The sequence below is a fragment of the Camelina sativa genome, chromosome 20, assembly GCF_000633955.1.
Source record: "Camelina sativa cultivar DH55 chromosome 20, Cs, whole genome shotgun sequence".
Lineage (NCBI taxonomy): Eukaryota > Viridiplantae > Streptophyta > Magnoliopsida > Brassicales > Brassicaceae > Camelina > Camelina sativa.
The window spans coordinates 17826760-17844322 of record NC_025704.1 but is presented as its reverse complement, the minus strand read 5'-3'; the positions used below and the strand labels follow the sequence as shown (position 1 = coordinate 17844322).

Here is a 17563-nt window from a genome sequence, read left to right as displayed (position 1 = left end):
TATTAATATTACCTTGCCAAAAAGGATATCATAGCAAATAATGTAGACCAATGGCTCTTGCCTCTACAAACAAAACAAAACTCAAGCATTTAAGGTAAATGGAAACACAGCAATGTCTTTAGCAAATTAAGATGAATACATACAAACACATACCTTCCATTTGCTATTTAATACATTAGCAATCTCAAGAACATCTTTAATCACACTAAGATCTGCATACACAACAAAACTACTTCATATCTCTCCTCAATCCCAAAAAAAATCAAATTTGAAAACTATGAAGTTTTAACATACGCTTGAGAGTTTCGCAAACAAGAGCGAAAGTGGCGCGTTTGTTGCGAACGGAAGGGCTGAAGACGAGTGATTTGATGGAAGCAACGGCTCTGCGCTCGGCGTCACCACGGAGAACGGAGCGGAGTACATTAGCTGCTTCTCTTCTAGCGTAAAGAGCTGATCTCTCGGCGGCGGTGAACTGTTTCTTAGTAGCAGGAGGCGGGGTCTTTGTTTTGTGACTCTCGGCGCCGGAAAATCGTTGTTTTGCCGGCGGCGTGTTTGGTTTGTGCCGACGAGCCATGATAACTCTCACAAAAGCTCTAAAACCCCTTTCTTCTTGTGCCCTTCTTCGTCTTGGCGACTTTAAATGCACCGTTTCTAATAACCGGTTTATTAAACCGGACCCAAAACTAAATTAGTAACTAGGTAATTTCTACGGTAAAATCTTTATAGATTATTTTGGAGATTTATTTTCTTGCGGTCTAAAATTTTATTAAATTCCAAAGAATTGTTTATGCAGAAACAACGTACAAATGCTCATAAGATGACTAAAATTAAAAGACAATTAAACCAAAGAAGCTGTGGGAGCAAAAAATGTTGTGGGAGCTGAAAATGCTGATGCGGGTTTAGCTGAAGGCGCCCTGGGATTTGTTGGAGCTTAACAGTTTTGAGCTGAGGAGGTTGGAGCTTTCGGAGAAAATGGTGGTGTCATACAAAATGTTGTTGTTGTGCCAGCTCAGATGAGAGGAGTAGAGGGTGGAGTTTTACGAGACATCGATGGTGCAAACATTGGGGATGACTGACTTCTCGACTTAGCAAATGTTGATGGTTAGACATTGGAGATGACTTAGCAAGGTGGTTCACCTTGGTGCATTACTTGTCTATTTGAAAGAGAAAACGTGAAACTGAGATCCCCCATTACTTGCTCAGGTAATGCATTGATCTCTTGCAATCTATGCTCCACCACACATATGAGATTCATTAACCCATGGAACATGAACATTGCATTTCAGGACTTCTAATGAATGTTTTGAACATCTCATTAATTTCAAAATTATCGTGGGATTTGTTGGAGCTTAACAGTTTTGAGCTGAGGAGGTTGGAGCTTTCGGAGAAAATTGTGGTGTCATACAAAATGTTGTTGTTGTACCAGCTCAGATGGGAGGAGTAGAGGGTGGAGCTTTAGGAGACATCGATGGTGCATCAGTGCATGTTTGCTTGAAGCTGATGGTGCAGACATTGGCGGTGACTGACTTCTCGACTTTTGATATGATCGTAGCCAGCAAGGAGTCAGAAGCTGCAGAGAAACTGGAGATCGTAGGAAGGATCACTCGTTCAAGAGCTAAGGAGATGGCCAAGGAAGCTCATTCACTCATAGCTGACGGGTCATTCAATCTACCGAGGATCCAAGTCTTCAACATATCCACCTTGAAGACTTCACCCGGTAATGATAACTAGATAACTTGGGTGTGAAGTTTGTACTCTTTTTCCCATAGCTGAGTTTTGTCCCAATGGGTTTTCTCGGTATGGTTTTTAATGAGGCAAATGGATCACTACGTCGAGTTATCTAGAAGTCATTACCAATGGGGAATAATGTACAAGTCACCATGACTTCTGTACTAATACCAGTGACTTCTGTACTACTACAGGTCCCCTAGACGATTCGTTGTTTTCTTATTTCCTTTACACGCCTTGTCGTTTTATTTTGAATTTCCTGTTGTTTGGAGTGTCGAGCCTTAGGGTTGATTATAAAACCCAATAGCGACGCCTCCTTGTTTGGTAGCGAAGAAGTTTTATGTAACAAGTATTGTCATACTTTCTTCTCTCAATCCGAACTCGTGAATGCGTTCATGATTCCGAGTTTCTAAACACTTTGTGATTAAGAAACTCTTCACTCTGTTTTCGAATCCATATCACCACCTAAACACTTCTCACCGTTGAATCATTGTTTTCATTGTTCGATCTTCACACATAGTCACTCGTATAGTCATTCGCCCATCATCTTCACCAAAATCACGTCACCTATCATCAGCCTCCATCAAAGTTTCATCCTAGGGAGATCGTATTAACTTTGCAAATGTTGATGGTAGTGGCGGAGTCAGACCAAAAGTTGAGAGGGGTCAGAAGAAATTTTTTTTTCTAATAAGATAAAAATGTAAAATTTATGAAGTCAATATAAAATTTTATTCTTTTTGGGGGTAAAAATGCAAATTTTTTGGAGGATCAAAGTATAAATTTTATTTTAATAGGGTCAAAATGTAAAATTTGTTAGGGTTAAGATGAAAGTTTTAAATTTAATGGGGTCAAAATACAAATTTTGAGGGTGTCATTTTGTTATTTATAAGTAAAAATATACCAGAATTTTTTTTTAATGGGGTCAGCTGACCCCCTCCCACCTTACCGGCTCTGCCCCTAGTTGATGGTATAGACATTGGAGATGACTGGCGAGGTGGTTCACCTTGGTGCATTACTTGTCTATTTGAAAGAGAAAACATGAAACTGAGATCCTCCATTACTTGCTTAGGTAATGCATTGATCTCTTGCAATCCATGCTCCACTACACATGAGATTCATTAACCCATGGACATTGCATTTCAGGACTTCTAATGAAGGTTTTGACCATCTCATTAATTTCAAATTATCGTTCTCCAAAATTTTGAAAAATAGAGAGATTATTTATAATTTACTTTATAGATATATATATATTTTTTTAATTTATAGAATATATATATTTGAAGAAAAAAAATTTCGCTATAATCAATATTTTTCTAAAACCAAATGCTTGGTCAGACTAAATGCTTGTATCGTTTTCCAAATACCTTAGACATTTTCTATAACACCCCAACCGCCAACTCTCTTACTAGGTCCCATGTACACTCTCAGTCCATGAGTTCATCCATATTCGATGGTTAGTTTGCTACGTCTGGGAGGCTTTAAAAAATTGTTTACCATCCCTACAAATCACGACATGATATTTTCTTGTGTTTTGCTCTCATTCGCACAGTTTCGTCAATCATTCCCAAAATGTCACACATCCTGAAACTATTCTAACATAAACACGCTTAAATCTGAAGTTCTTTCAGGACCTTTGACTAAAAGATAAGTGCATTTTGGTGATATAAATGGTCAAATCAATTCTTTTAATCCTCTCCGCAAACCGGGGTGTCAGAATTCACCCTACTAACATGTCTTATTTTTAATAAAGCTGCCTTTAGGATTTCAGTTTTGGATTCGACAATCTGTATTTCAGTATTATTACACAACCATGAACTTCATAGCATAAAAAAGTAGTGTAATATCGAGTTTCACTACTACATCACGTCGGTGTCATTTATTCATAGATTTCAATATTTTAAGTAAGTTATACGTTTTGGAACAACATCTTGAGAGTGAAGGGTCCAACGAGTTCAGACGGACCGTCCCACATCAACTCAGCGTTCTGTTGATTAGCCTTCTCACTCGCGTGTGAGCCATCAAAGAACATATAATCACTAACGTTTTCGCATAACTCGAAATCACGTGATGCTCCTGATTTATACCCACAAGTACTGCTTCCCCTAAACGGTCCACTTCCACAACAAGCCTTCTTCACTTCCTTAAAGCCTTTAATAACCAAAACAAAAGACAAAAAAAAAAGTATCACGATTATTAAAAGCATGCATTGTATTTGTGCCTCGTACATATATGGTATAGATATTATAAAGAAAACCAAAAATTAACACATAAAGCTTGATACCGTATTTTGTAGGATTCTCCATAGCTTCTGTTCCAGAGGAGTAGGAGTCAAAAAGGGAGTACTTGAATCCGTGAAATCGATGTTGTACATCTCTCAAAACATTAGGAATTCTGACGTTGTGAAGGTTTATCAACTCGGTGATCGGCTCAAAACATGATCCTATTCTTGTTGGATCCAAGGTTAGCATTCCGGGAACACAGTCGAGTCGACCCATGTTCATGATCCCAAATTTCCTCCCTCCCATTTTATAAATTTCCTTTCAAAGAACAAAAGAAATTATTAGTTATTTTCAGAGCTATTGTGTGATCAACATTATTTTTGTAACAGTATGATCATTTCAAAGCAAATAATAATATTTTGGTATTTAGTCCATATATATAAAGTACCTCGATCACAGTTGTAGTGTTACCGATAACATAATCTACAAATTGGTCTTTGCTATGGGATTGAAAATAGGAGATGTTGCGGGAGAAAGGATAGAAATAGTCGTTAGGACCGATATGAATGAGATAAACAGCTTTCGAGATTATTCTTTTGGTCTCTACATCTCCTAGTTTCTCTTTAAACATCGTCTCCACGTTCTTGAAGTTCTTTAACTGACTTCCCAACGGTATCACATTCTGGTTAAGAGACAAAGTATAATTGTTAAAACAACTTAGAATAGAGATATAATAAGTAACATCCAATATATCAACCTTTTTGTTAATAAAGACTAACATATCTCCAAAAATCAAATTTATATGGTTTCTTTGTTTGTATGCAAATATGTTGAAATATTATGATAACGAAAGTACCTGTAGTTGATAAGTTTCAACCAAGGCTCCAGCGCCGGCAGAAGCGAAATTAACACCGTAAGTAAACTGATTTACGCTATTTCCGGGCTTTAGATACGGTGGTATCAACGGTAGCCATGCATATTCCGCTGCATTCATCGCAAATAATAATGATAGTAATAATATTAATATCATTAGATACAAGTAGAGATTTATAAATGACTTTTCCGATGCGTATGTTTTTTTTTTGGTTTTTTTACCGATAAAATCTGGAATCAAACGGCCATCTGAAGTTCTCCCGGTTGGGAACTTGAATGTGGTCTGACCGTACGGCCAAACATTAGCCTGAGCAGCTCTGAATGTGTTGATGTAATTATTGTTGCCAACGTCGAACAACGAGTCTCCAAACACAAACAATGCTGCTTGGTTTGTTAACAGACTTTTTTCGCAGCTTATAGAATTGATCGATAAAATTATAGTCAGAAAGAGTAAGAATATTGAACCGAACCGCTCAATGTTTGCCATATAAAATCGTATTCTTAAGCTAATATTGATCTAGTTGTGATATATAAGTAGAACACCTCTTGTGAGTTTATATAGATCATAAGTGTTAGTGAGTCTAGGCTAGCTTGAAAAAAATATTAAGAGAAATCATCGCAAACGTTTCTGGACAATTATATTTCCCACTTTGATTTTGTAGATTAAATTAAGAGATTTTCTCTTTGAATGGTCTGAATTTGATTATAATATGTGAGGGAACTATATATAAAATAACAAAAATTGAGATAGTCAGTCAAACTTCGTATAAAAATATGCTTGAAATAATTGATATAAAAAGCTGTATATCAGTTTCTTGTCTTTCACGGGATGTCTGGTCAATGGAATGTTATTTGTTATCATGTGAACTGATTAAATTATAAAAATTATTAAATCAAATGCTATTGTTTTTTCCATTGCGGTGACTGGTGAGCAACTAGGCTTTAATGGAATCTTAATTATTTTAAGGTGGCAAGATATATGTTACTTTATAGTTAATACTTAATACTATGTGAAAAGAGCGATTGTTTTCATCCAAAGAATGAGCTATACATGGTGACCAATACATGGAAGGATGGTTTTCTACAAACTTAACATTTATAAATTTTGTAGTTAGCTACACATTAACTGTCGTCACCAAACAACTTACTCAAATTAGTTGCTTTTGTTTTGTGTGCTTATTATATATCCCACGGCTTTGATAAACATTGCAAAAACTAACTAAATTAAGGTACAACCGATATCAATCCACGTTTTATGTGTACTTCTAAAAATGTCAAAAACTAACTAAATTTGGCTCTCACTTAGTAATTTTACGAATTTGCAACCCATGATATGATTTATATAGTTGAAGTCGTTATGTCTTCCTCCGAGAAGATAGATATTGCAATTTTCATAGTACCTAGACACACTGAAACATACTATTACCTATGGAATCCTTAGTTACTTTTGTAAGCTTTAACAAGACTCTATATAATGAAAAAAGAAAAGAATTAATATTAGTATATGACCCCGCCTTAGTGCACAAGGCATTGCGAACCTATGAACAAGTTCGCTTGACTAGAAAATTCAAAGTGTTCTTTACTTGCCTATTGAAAGATAAGAAGGCAACCAAATGTTGAAAAATAAACTCAACAGTCTAATCCAAACAGAATCTATCTTTTGTCATTTAATTTCAGTCAATGATGTCTTTATTGCTTAAACTCATTTCACACTTTGAAACAAAAGTAGTTTTTTTTTTTTTCAGAAACAAAACAAATCACATCAAGACATGAGCATAGAGGAATATTGCTAAATATGTAACAATATTGATAAAATACAAAGGAAAAAAAATAAACTAAATAAATTAATTGTGGTAGCGTAACTTAAGCCTTAAGTCCCTTGCACACTAGAAGAAGACTTCTGAGAAGACTTCCAAAAACATTGAGGACCAAGACACAAGTCAACTACTAGTCTTTGTCAAAGAGAAAGACTAAAGACGTCTTTAAAGTATCCATCTTCCTATGTAAGTTACCATATGGAATGTACCAACGAGTATACATTTCTTACAAACACTAAAACATTGAAGCTTCCTTTAGAAAGTTTTAGTCTTCAGACCCAAAAAAGGGAAGAACACACGTTCGTATATGTGTATAGATAGTGGTGAGTATGAATGATGCAGAGGCAAACATGGCGAGGAGTATAACAGATGATACCCACTCAGGGTTCGAGCTGCCAGAGCTAGAGTTGTCAGATGAATGGATGGACGACGATCTTTTGTCTGCGGTTTCTGGGATGAATCAATCTTATGGTTATCAAACTAGTGATATCGCTGCTGCCTTATTCTCAGGTTCCTCGAGCAGTTTCAGTTATCCCGAATCTCCAAGTACCAACACTTCTGTTTCCGCTACAGCCACTGCTTCAGCCGGTAAGTTTCTCTTTGATTCATATGAATCTGTAAATTTAAACAGTCAAGGATTCAGCTCGTCCTAATATGTAGCTGTGATCCAAAGATCTGCCAAATATGTATAAATATACTCCTTTACATTTGACGATTTCATACAACCTTGCAAAACCAGAATATAAGAGGGTTGGGTTCAAAGATAGCCTTTGAAAAGCAAAGACACAAGCCCGTGCTTATATAACGCTTGCTGATCCTAGACATTAGAACTTGAACCTAAGACTTTTAGGTAAATCAAAATGGCATGTCTATTTGGAGTTCACAGGTCCTATGCTGATTCTGTTTTTTCCCCATATTTCCCTATGCAAGAAAACCAAGTTAAGAAAGAAAAAAAGAAAGTTAAAGAGAGAGTTGCATTCAAGACACGGTCTGAGGTGGAAGTGCTTGACGACGGGTTCAAGTGGAGAAAGTATGGGAAGAAGATGGTGAAGAACAGCCCAAATCCCAGGTAAGGAACAACAATTTCTCAATTCCTTATCACATCTTTCAAATTCAACCCTTTCCTATTCTTGAGATGAGTCAGTTTCCATGTTTCTAAATTACTCAAATATTAAAGAAGTAGACAACTGTGAGAAAACAAAAGCTGCAAAATGACATGCCTGTTTAAGTTGAACTGTTTTCTAGGACATTGCTATTATTTTCTTATGACCTGAAATCAATTACACCAAGAGTACCCACTGGTTAATTGTAATTATTTCGAATCTAATTTGCAGAAATTACTACAAATGTTCAGTTGATGGCTGTCCTGTGAAGAAAAGGGTTGAAAGAGATAGAGATGATCCTAGCTTTGTGATAACAACTTACGAGGGCTCCCACAATCACTCAAGCATGAACTAAGGCACAAGGCAAGATTACATTGACTGAGAAAAGATAGTGAACCCATGCTACACAATACAGGGGATTCACCTTTTGAATCAAATTTTCTATGGCTGAAAGAATAAATAAAAATGTGCACGATGGTTATGTTACTTAAACTGCTTCTAGTTCTTTATATTCATTGTAAATTGTTTCACATGTCACAAAATTTTGAGAGATTCTTGACATTCTGAATCTGTAGTACTTCTAATTCTATAGAATCTCATTTTGTTATAAGTGAGAATCGGTGAATTAGAAGTTCAAAGCTGCTCATATTATATCAGAAATTAGCAATCGTGGAATATCAATGCAAATATAAGCAGAAAATTAGCAGAACAACTCCCAAACCACTGATGAACACAATAATATTTTACCAGCCATACATGCATATGGCATCAAGAGATTTAGTAATGGAGAAGCTATGCACAAAGAATAGATTATAGAGCAGAACAATTTAATCAAAATCCAAAAATGAGCCATTACAAAGAATCATAGAGGGGCCTCTTACCATGTAGCATTTACCTTGAATATATATAGCCTTGACCCTCTAGAGTGAGATGGGGATGAAGCTTTCACCTTTGATATACTCTTATGAATGCCCTTGTATCTGATGTCATGTCTTTTCTCAACACAGTGATCCTAAAGGCAGTACTTACACCAAAGGGAAAATCATATATTTGAGACACCGGAATAACTATGATTCAAGTTTTTAAAAGAAACAAGCATAGATGAAAGATGAAGACCTTGAATTCGCATATGGAGTATATTTACCAAAAAATCATTTCTCATACACATTGATAAAACTGATAACATCTGAATCTACTTTTTTTTTTTATAAACTAGAAAAAGAGCAGATGGCATATTTTCCATCATGAACAAGACTGCTTTCACATCAAAATGACTAGCTCTTAAGCAGAAAGTGGAAACAGAGAAGTATGATAATATACGCCGACGGAAATGTACCTCTCACGATCTTTCTGTTAGTTCTTTTGAAAAAATCACGTCCAAGTTTCTTGTAAAAGAAACAGAGGTATCAGAGCTACTCGAATCACCTTCTTGATGGTGCCCATCAGATGTTATACTCCACAATGAGTCCAAGCTATATCTGGTTGCTTGTGCGTTTGATACGATAATCGCCTTTGACTCTGAAGCTTGACACTTGATGGTTTTATCAGTACCACTTGCAATTAACCAGCGGTATCCAGACTGTTGCTGTGTTTTCGTACACCACGGATGGTCTACTCCATGCTCAGTTTTCAAACCCGCAAGACCAATGCTAGTGATTCTCCACAACTGTGAATCGTATCCAGGAGACCCCTTCTTTCCTACTTCTTGAGCCAAACTACACACAGATGGATATGAGGAATCCAAAGACCTTTCAACTTGAATCAGAGCAAGCATAGATGCACCAACAGGTTCATTAGTTCGGAATGGATCTCTAAGTAACACTTGAAGAGCAAGTGTCAACTCGCTCCTTAACATATGACCCTTTCCACTTGAAGCTTGATCTTGATAGGCATGGTGCACTAATATTTTATTTCCCATTTGCTTGCTGGTTTGATCTTTGTTGTCTGGCATTCCATGGTCAAGCCTTAACCACTCATCCAGCGGTAAGGAAAAACTCATCAACTCTAGAGCATCAGACTGATCCATGGGTTTTGGTGAAATGCCTGACGGTGGATCTTGGTCTGACATGCTGCATTGAATCTTTAATCCTTCTACAGCAAGAAGGTATATCTCATCAATAGCTAAGGAAGCGATATGTTCAAGTGGTACGTAACTTGGACACATATTGGATCCAAAGCCTCCAAATTCTTCGTTTGAAGGAAATAAATCCAGCTGTCCTGTTGGTTTTTGAACCACGACACCTTTACTATTGTCAGACCAATCATGTCCAATTCTGTAAGTCATAAAAAAAACAGAAAAAAAAAACATATGACGACTATGTCTTTTAAGAATAAACTTGGAAAAGTAAAAAACCAATGCTTAATGAATCAACATGGTGGAAAGCATCTGAACCTCTCAAATCTTGCATCATCGACAACTTCATGTATCATCTTCCCCATGATATCTTCCAAAGGCATTAATGCATTAACTTCAGAACAAAGTCCTTCAATTCCAGAAGCTGCCAGACTTTGGAGTATTTCAAGGATATCAGAACCTAATACTGATACTAATACCAGCGGGATTGAAACTTGCATGATCAGATGTGAATCATGTGATGCATCCTTACACTTTCTAAACAGTAAAGGATTTATGGACCGGATATAACCTCCCCCTTTTTTCCAAGCAGAACGACTAATATAATCTCCAAATGGCAGCAAATCTACCCCCTCCTCATCCGGAAGCTCTATTGGACTCCCGAATCCATCAGAGCAAACAGATAAAGAGTTCCCAAAACTGTCATCATCTAAATCCCAGTCTCGTAATAAAGTTTCAGTTTCCAAGTCTTCAAGTACCTTGGCCTTACTTGTGTCTATTAACAGCTGAGATTTTCGCTCACGCTTGTTTTCCCCAACACCCAAAGAACTTGCAGAGAATGAAAAATCATTCGATTCCTCATCAATATCAGACACATATTCTGCGTCTCCATCTATATCTAAGAGAAAGTTTCCAGAAGCCAAAGCTTCCTTTTCAAACTCTCGAAGCAGAGATCCGCGAGGAGATGTAGGTTCACCATCTGATGTATAAACATAAGAACATTCCTCAAGTTCAAGCATTTTTAGAAAATCATTAGCTACAGACTCCGTAATGTCATCCAAGCTAAGTGACTTCGTTGATATTTTTGCAGCTTTGTAACTAGATTTAACTTCCAAAAAAATATTATTCTCAGTAGAATCTTCCATGGTCAATGAAGATTTAATCTCGGATGACTCAGAAAGTACCTTGCTACTGAAAGCTGACTTGGATGCTCCATCAACTGAATGGTTCGGTAATATATTACTTGGTCCATTTTTTGGTTCGGCCACTGATAACTGATCAATAAAATGGGATTCCTCAAAAAGTAATTCATCTTCCTCTTTAAGTATCTCATGGACATCAATAATTTCAATTCTCGAAGACTCCGCATTTGGATCAGTGTTCTCTTCCAAAATGGATCTTTCTTTCTGAAACATCTCTACTCCTTTTTCGGTGAAAACAAATTCGGTGTCGCCAGAGTCATCTGCTTGCTTATCATCAGTCTCCAAACCAAGGCCCACTTTAGTTTCCCCCTTGTGTTCATACTGGATCTCAATTCCTGTTGATCTTTGTGAATTTTGTTCGCTAAATTTTTCGTAGAGAAAATCGATTGACTTGGAAAGATCCAGACTCGGACTTGGTGAGACTTGATTGAAGACCTTTCCATCATCAAGCAACGAAGATCTATGGTCCACACTTGGAACACTACCAACCCGCTTCAGCATCACATTTCCACTAGTTGAATCACATACTGAACTAGTGACAACTGAGTAATCAAAACTTAGATTCAACACTGCAGACTTTGCCAGACCTGATAGCTTGAAGCTCGTATTCCACTTTCTCGAGCTTCTTGTATCTTCAAGTTCCTCTAGAGACAACGGTAATATCCTGGTGAGATCAACCCAATGCTTCCCTAGAACAAGCCAGGGAGCATCAACAGGAGAGACATAAACCAAGAAAAGCTTCACTTGATACTTAGCAGAACGATGAGGCCCATGTTTGCTACCGTATACTGAGCATCTATGCATCAAAGTCTCTTCAAACTCAGCATTTCCTTGCAAAACATTGCAAGGCTGAGTAGACATAACCTCATCTTTCCTCTTCCACTGCACAACTAACTTAGTACCATCCATATTCAAAGGCAACCCTTCAATGGAATGAACATGTAGAAGAAAACAAACATCAAACCTACGCTGCCCAAAATGAGCTATAGCTTTCAAAGGTCTCTTCCAATCCCATGGCACCAAAGATTTCTTCTTTTTATTAGACAACACTAACCCAATCTCTGTAGTTCTGGAAACAGATTTAGATCGAACAGGAGGTGACAACGAAAGAACCGATCTTTCAGGTCTGTTGTTCAAGTAAAGAGCTTTACTTACCTCTTTAATGTCTCTCAAAAGCTGCCCATTATAAGAATCTCCCGATGATTCCTCTCTACCACCATTCACAGACATTGCTTACACTCTGTTTGATCAAGTCATTGAAATTGAGCAAGACCCGGACCGTAAAAATCAAAACTTTGAGGTTTAGCTTCTAAAAGGAAACAAAACTAACCCAGAAGAGAAGTGGTTCTTACCAGTTTCCAAAGGATTTTTGAAAAGGCGTGGAAAACGAAACAAATTAGAAATCTTTTGGGGATTCTAAAAATAGAAAATTTTTGATGACTTCACGGGAAAAGCGTGAGTGAATTGATGAGTTCTCCGGTAGGGTTTCATTTGATTCGGGTGGGTCCAAATTGGAGTGTTGTTGTTGGTGGTGGTGGTGGTGAATGCAGTGACGTAACCATGGAGGAAGAACAAAAAAAAAGAAGATGAAGAAGTAATTAGTAATCAAGACTAAGGGGGAAGACTAAGGGGAGGTATTGGTTTAGGATTTAGAAAGAATTTTAATGACTTTGTGTTTTTAAAAATCTGGCTGACTTTTAAAATCATAGAAAATTAGAAAGTAAAAATGAAAGATTCTATAAAAAATTTGTTTAGGAAGTTATTTTAAATCTTGCTGATTTGTGTTTCCTAATCTTGAAAAATCTTTCAAAATCTTTTTATTTAATGAAAGAGTTTTCATTTTATTTCATAAAATCTTTCAAAATCTTTTTATTTGATGAAAGTGAAAGCGAGATAAAACAAACTGTGTTATAAAAACTGCATGACCACTAGAAGAAACGGCGTGCATTTTTCATTTTACACACATTGAATTTGCCATCATGTGCCTATGAATTTGCATTTTACGAATCTTTAATTCTAGATGATGAAAAAAAATATTGTTTTATTCTTCTTTGTATATGGACTATATAATACAAGGATTTGTTCGTTTTCCAAATACTGTAATGTGTTAGATTTTTCATTGTCAACGATAAAATCAACAAAAAATTAGCCGATAAAAAAAAATCAACAGAAAATTATAAAAACATTAGGTTTGTTTTTGGTTTTACAAAGATATAATCTAAGTGAAAATATACCAGTTTGACATAAATTTAGCAATTAATTGCTAGATTAACACTCCAACCTATCCAATAACTAGAATGACACAATTTTAAGGTAAAAAGACTAAAAACCCAGAAAATTTTCTTTTTAATTTTTAAAATTTTTAAAAAAAAACCAATATAGCATTTAATATTTAGATTTAAAAATAGGATTAATGAAAAATATAAAGTGATTAAAAATAGACTAAAAACCCAGAAAATTTGTTATTTATTTATTTTTTTAAAACGAAAATACAATATAGCATTTAATATTTTGATTTAAAATATGATTAATGAGAAATATAAAATGATTAAAAAATAGAATTTTTATTTTTAATATAATTTTTAAAAATAAAGTATGATTTAAAATATAATGTATAAAAATAATATTCAAAAAATTGTTTATAAAAATATTTAAAAGATATGATTTAAAAATATGAAGTTTAACATATATAGTTTAAATAAGTTTTATTGAAAATATAATGTATGAAATTATAACTAAAAAAGTAATGTATATAAAAAGTATTAAAATAAGATTTATGAAAATATAATATAATATATAAAAATATGATTTTAAAATATGAGGTTAATTTTTTAAATATGATTTAGGAAATTAAAATGTATAAAATATGCTTTAAATATAAGAGTTTGAAAATATGATTTATATTAAATATAATTAATAAAAATATGACTGAAAAATATAACTTAAAACAAATCTGTTGTCACTATATTTACATTTTACATCTAATAAATCTGTTATCAAACACAAGATTTTTGGAAGCAAATAAAAAAACTGTCATAGCGTAAAAAACCTGCCATAACATATAGTATTCACATAGGTCATTTTAGCAATTTTTTAAAAATGTTATAAATCTGTTATTAAACGACAGATTTTTAGTTAAATTAAAAAATCTGTCGTAACTTAAAACAAATCTATTATCACTAGAGGTTAACCTAGTAATTATTTTTTGTAAAAAAATCTGTCATGTTACGACAGATTTTTAATTAAGAAAATAAATCTGAAATAACTGAGGAAAATAAATCTGCCAGACATTTTACAAATCTGTCTATATTGTGAAAATATGTGATGTCTTTATAAATAAGTCTGTCGTGAAAAATAAATCTGTCATCAATTATAAATCTGTCATAACTGTGTTAAAAAAATCTGTCGTCCAAAATAAGTCTGTCATAAAAAATCTGTCATACAAAAATAAATCGGTTGTGCAAAAATAAATCTGTCGTACACAAATAAATCTGTCACAACTATTCCAGCAGACTTTTGAAAATATTTAGATTTTCTTAAAAAAAAGTTCTGGGAGGGTAAATTTGACTTTATTTTTTTTCCTAATAAAGCAAAAAGGGTATTTTAGGTAAAAAAATAACTCATTTAACCCTCATATTTTATGAGTTAGTTTAGTAATTAAACTCTTAATTTGGGTCAATTTAATATTTCTCCCATAATCTAATGATAATGTAATAAAAAATGAATATTCACCAGATTGATATAAATTTGGGTAAAAATAACTCAATTGACATACTATAATATATGATTACTAGATTGACATAATATTTATGCAGAATGACCAAAAACCCAAACTTTTATTTTTATTAAGTTTTATTCTTTAGAAATAATAAAATGTAAATCAGAAAAAATTGAAAAAAATATATATAATGTATAAAAATATAATTTAGAAAATATGATGTTTATAAGTATTAGTTAAAAGGGAGGTGTCTTTAGTCAAGTGGTTACAGCATCACCTCTGCGATCAATCCTACCGGAGTTTGACTCCACTAAGTCGCTTTACCTCGCGTAATATTTTTTGGCTATGAATTGGGTCTTGTTGATTTAATGATGACAAAAGTATTAATTAAAAAATAATGATGTATAAAAATATAATTTTTTTGGAAGCCGAAAAAAAAACTGTCATAACATAAAACAAAAATATTGTCAATATTGTCAAAAATATTGTATCTAGGAGTTATCTTTTAATTTAATTAATGTGTGGTTGAAAAAAAAAATATTGTCACTATATTTACATCTAAGAAATCTGTTATCAAACAACAGATTTTTGGAAACAAAAAAAACTGTCATAACAGAAAACAAAAATATTGTCACTATATTTGCATCTAAGAAAACTGTTATCAAACAACAGATTTTTGGAAACAAAAAAAAAAACTGTCTTAACGTAAACAAAAATATTGTCACTATATTTACATCTAAGAAATCTGTTATCAAACAACAGATTTTTGGAAACAAAAAAAAAACTGTCTTAACGTAAACAAATCTACCATAACATATGGTTTTCACGTATGTCATTTTAGTAATTTTTTAAAAATGTTAACAAATCTGTTATCAAACTATAGATTTATGATTAAATTAAAAAATTTGTCATAACCTAAAACAAATTTGTAATCATTAAACATCAATCTAGTAATTATTTTGCTGTAAAAAGGTCTGCTATGACAATTTTTTAACCAAAAAAAAATATATTAGAAGTAACTTTGAAAAATAAATGTACCAGACATTATATCAAATTTATCATATATTATGAAAGTATGTGGTGTCTTTATAAATAAATGTGTCATGAAAAATAAATCTTTCATTAATTATTAATTTGTCATAATTATTAATAAGTATTTGCCGCGGGTTTTCTTTTCTTTTATTTTGTACTTTTTATCATTTTAAATGTCATGTTTTGATGATTTGATTATTGTAATTTTTAGTTTTCTTATCATTCACTAATGCAATTGAAATTAACGTATTGAAGTATTTTTCTAGCTAGCAACCTTTTCAACAATATCACTCACACAAAAGGCACAACATAAGATTCATGTATAACCTTGTTTAGCTGGAAAAGAGAGAAGCTTATAGAGACATAAACTTTTAATAAAACAAAATACATGAACAAAGCAATTTACGGAGCAATGTTGATTTTATTTGATTTTTTAAAAAAATGTTTGCATCAATCTTTTGTGATCTCTCCTTTATACCCCAACTCTTCCCCTTCATCACAACATCTCTATATAAGATGAAAAAGTTTAATTTTAGTTAGTGATGATTTTTACAATTAAATATGGACAATGATGAATGAATTATTAACCTTTGGGCAAGACAAAAAAGAGCTATATATTTTAAAGTTAACATTAATTATAGACATGTGGCAGATGCTGGAATGATGATGTGACACGAGAGTTAGCCAAGTTTCATATATATGATTTATCAATGCAGTATATCTAGAAAATGTATTTGTTATGAAACAAACACAAACAACAAGGATAATTTTCCATTTAACTAAAAATTACTAGTAGATATGTATTGCTAATACATGTCTAAAAATACATTTTTTTTCTTCTTCTTTTGACCGAAAGAAAAGGAGATACTAATCAGTGGTTGGTAGAAACTTGATGTCTCGTCCGTCAGATTTGAGAAAAGAGAAAGTTAGACCACAAGCTTCTTTGTGGTGACATTAATTATGCCTAGCCTAGCTAGTGTTGTATGATCATTGATGGCTTCACCGTACTCGTCAGACGATATCCATTCTCCGGTAAACTCGACAGTAGTTGCAGTAGACAAAGAGAAGCATAGCAATTACGCTATTCGTTGGGCCATCGACCATCTCCTCAATATGATTCATAATCCAGTCATGATTCTTGTCCATGTTCGTCTCAAAAGCTCAAATCGTAGGCACCTTATATATGTACTCATCTTTACGTATAATCTTGAATTTGTTTTCGGAATCAGTAGTTTCAATGTTCAAGATTTTGAATGAAATTTGCAGATGGAGGTAATGGAACCAACTTGAATAGTGATGAACTAAATCAGCTTTTTATTCCATACCGAGGATATTGTGCACGAAAAGGGGTATGTATAATCCTTCTTTCATCTTTCATACAAATTTTTTCAAGCATAAACATACATATATGTTTTAATACCATGCATGCTACTCTTAGTAGATTTCTATGAAGGAGGTTATTCTAGATGATTCGGACGTTACAACAGCAATCTTGGAATATGTTAATAACAATCTGGTTAACAATCTTGTATTGGGAGCATCCTCGAAGAACACCTTCGCTAGGTCTTTCATGTTTAGTAAACCACATGAGGTGCAAGCTAACATAATGAAATCTACGCCTGAGTTTTGTTCGGTTTATGTCATTTCGAAAGGAGGAAAAATTCAGTCTTCCCGACCAGCGCAAAGACCTATCACCAATACGCTTGCCCCGCCTCGTATACCGTCTTCCGGCTTTCTAATCCAATCTTTATCGGATAGCGAGCAAGATCTTATACCTAGGTAGTGAACCAACCTTTT

General features: G+C 33.9%; 5 protein-coding genes across 7 annotated transcripts in view; 2 read left to right on the top strand and 3 right to left on the bottom strand.

Moving 5' to 3' along the window:
• The window catches only part of LOC104772622, a 6879-nt gene extending 6251 nt beyond the window's left edge, over window positions 1-628 (bottom strand). Inside the window, exons 1-3 of the mRNA XM_010497213.2 lie at window positions 295-628; window positions 154-212; window positions 13-63 (exon numbers count right to left, since the gene is read on the bottom strand). Of these exons, the coding sequence (XP_010495515.1) occupies window positions 13-63; window positions 154-212; window positions 295-574 (390 nt within the window). The 5' untranslated portion in view covers window positions 575-628. The remainder of the gene's footprint in view (window positions 1-12; window positions 64-153; window positions 213-294) is intronic.
• LOC104771104 (GDSL esterase/lipase 1-like) lies at window positions 3393-5356 on the bottom strand. Its single transcript, XM_010495576.1, has 5 exons — window positions 5043-5356; window positions 4804-4931; window positions 4396-4629; window positions 4010-4265; window positions 3393-3876 (listed from the first exon to the last, which is right to left on the bottom strand). Exons 1-5 carry the CDS (start codon window positions 5305-5307, stop codon window positions 3635-3637), a joined length of 1125 nt encoding a protein of 374 aa, XP_010493878.1. The 5' UTR covers window positions 5308-5356; the 3' UTR covers window positions 3393-3634.
• LOC104771102 (probable WRKY transcription factor 50) lies at window positions 6686-8301 on the top strand. The gene is made up of 3 exons (XM_010495572.2): window positions 6686-7225; window positions 7568-7706; window positions 7972-8301. Exons 1-3 carry the CDS (start codon window positions 6967-6969, stop codon window positions 8093-8095), a joined length of 522 nt encoding a protein of 173 aa, XP_010493874.1. The 5' UTR covers window positions 6686-6966; the 3' UTR covers window positions 8096-8301.
• Window positions 8547-12625, bottom strand: LOC104771103 (protein PLASTID MOVEMENT IMPAIRED 1-RELATED 2-like). 3 transcript variants are annotated; one of them, XM_019241671.1, is made up of 4 exons: window positions 12369-12625; window positions 10133-12256; window positions 9077-10013; window positions 8547-8764 (listed from the first exon to the last, which is right to left on the bottom strand). In XM_019241671.1, exons 2-3 carry the CDS (start codon window positions 12244-12246, stop codon window positions 9080-9082), a joined length of 3048 nt encoding a protein of 1015 aa, XP_019097216.1. In that variant the 5' UTR covers window positions 12247-12256; window positions 12369-12625; the 3' UTR covers window positions 8547-8764; window positions 9077-9079. The 3 variants fall into 3 exon arrangements, with proteins under 3 accessions (XP_019097216.1, XP_019097215.1, XP_010493875.1); XM_019241670.1 differs by having other exon boundaries at window positions 8547-8752; XM_010495573.1 differs by lacking the exon at window positions 8547-8764 and having other exon boundaries at window positions 8839-10013; window positions 12369-12624.
• Window positions 16760-17563, top strand: part of LOC104771101 (U-box domain-containing protein 51-like) — a 3373-nt gene continuing 2569 nt past the window's right edge. Inside the window, exons 1-3 of the mRNA XM_010495571.1 lie at window positions 16760-16934; window positions 17033-17115; window positions 17208-17545. Of these exons, the coding sequence (XP_010493873.1) occupies window positions 16760-16934; window positions 17033-17115; window positions 17208-17545 (596 nt within the window). The remainder of the gene's footprint in view (window positions 16935-17032; window positions 17116-17207; window positions 17546-17563) is intronic.

What these genes read in the sequence shown, in the direction of transcription:
- LOC104771103 (XM_019241671.1), bottom strand. Translation starts at nt 12,246, where the DNA reads ATGTCTGTGAATGGTGGTAGAGAGGAATCATCGGGAGATTCTTATAAT. An exon ending in GATGATGCAAGATTTGAGAG is followed by an intron (nt 10,014 to 10,132) that starts GTTCAGATGCTT and finishes TATGACTTACAG; the next exon opens with AATTGGACATGATTGGTCTG.
- LOC104771104 (XM_010495576.1), bottom strand. Translation starts at nt 5,307, where the DNA reads ATGGCAAACATTGAGCGGTTCGGTTCAATATTCTTACTCTTTCTGACT. An exon ending in TTGAAACTTATCAACTACAG is followed by an intron (nt 4,630 to 4,803) that starts GTACTTTCGTTA and finishes TCTCTTAACCAG; the next exon opens with AATGTGATACCGTTGGGAAG. An exon ending in ACACTACAACTGTGATCGAG is followed by an intron (nt 4,266 to 4,395) that starts GTACTTTATATA and finishes GTTCTTTGAAAG; the next exon opens with GAAATTTATAAAATGGGAGG.
- LOC104771102 (XM_010495572.2), top strand. Translation starts at nt 6,967, where the DNA reads ATGAATGATGCAGAGGCAAACATGGCGAGGAGTATAACAGATGATACC. An exon ending in TACAGCCACTGCTTCAGCCG is followed by an intron (nt 7,226 to 7,567) that starts GTAAGTTTCTCT and finishes TCCCTATGCAAG; the next exon opens with AAAACCAAGTTAAGAAAGAA. An exon ending in AAGAACAGCCCAAATCCCAG is followed by an intron (nt 7,707 to 7,971) that starts GTAAGGAACAAC and finishes TCTAATTTGCAG; the next exon opens with AAATTACTACAAATGTTCAG.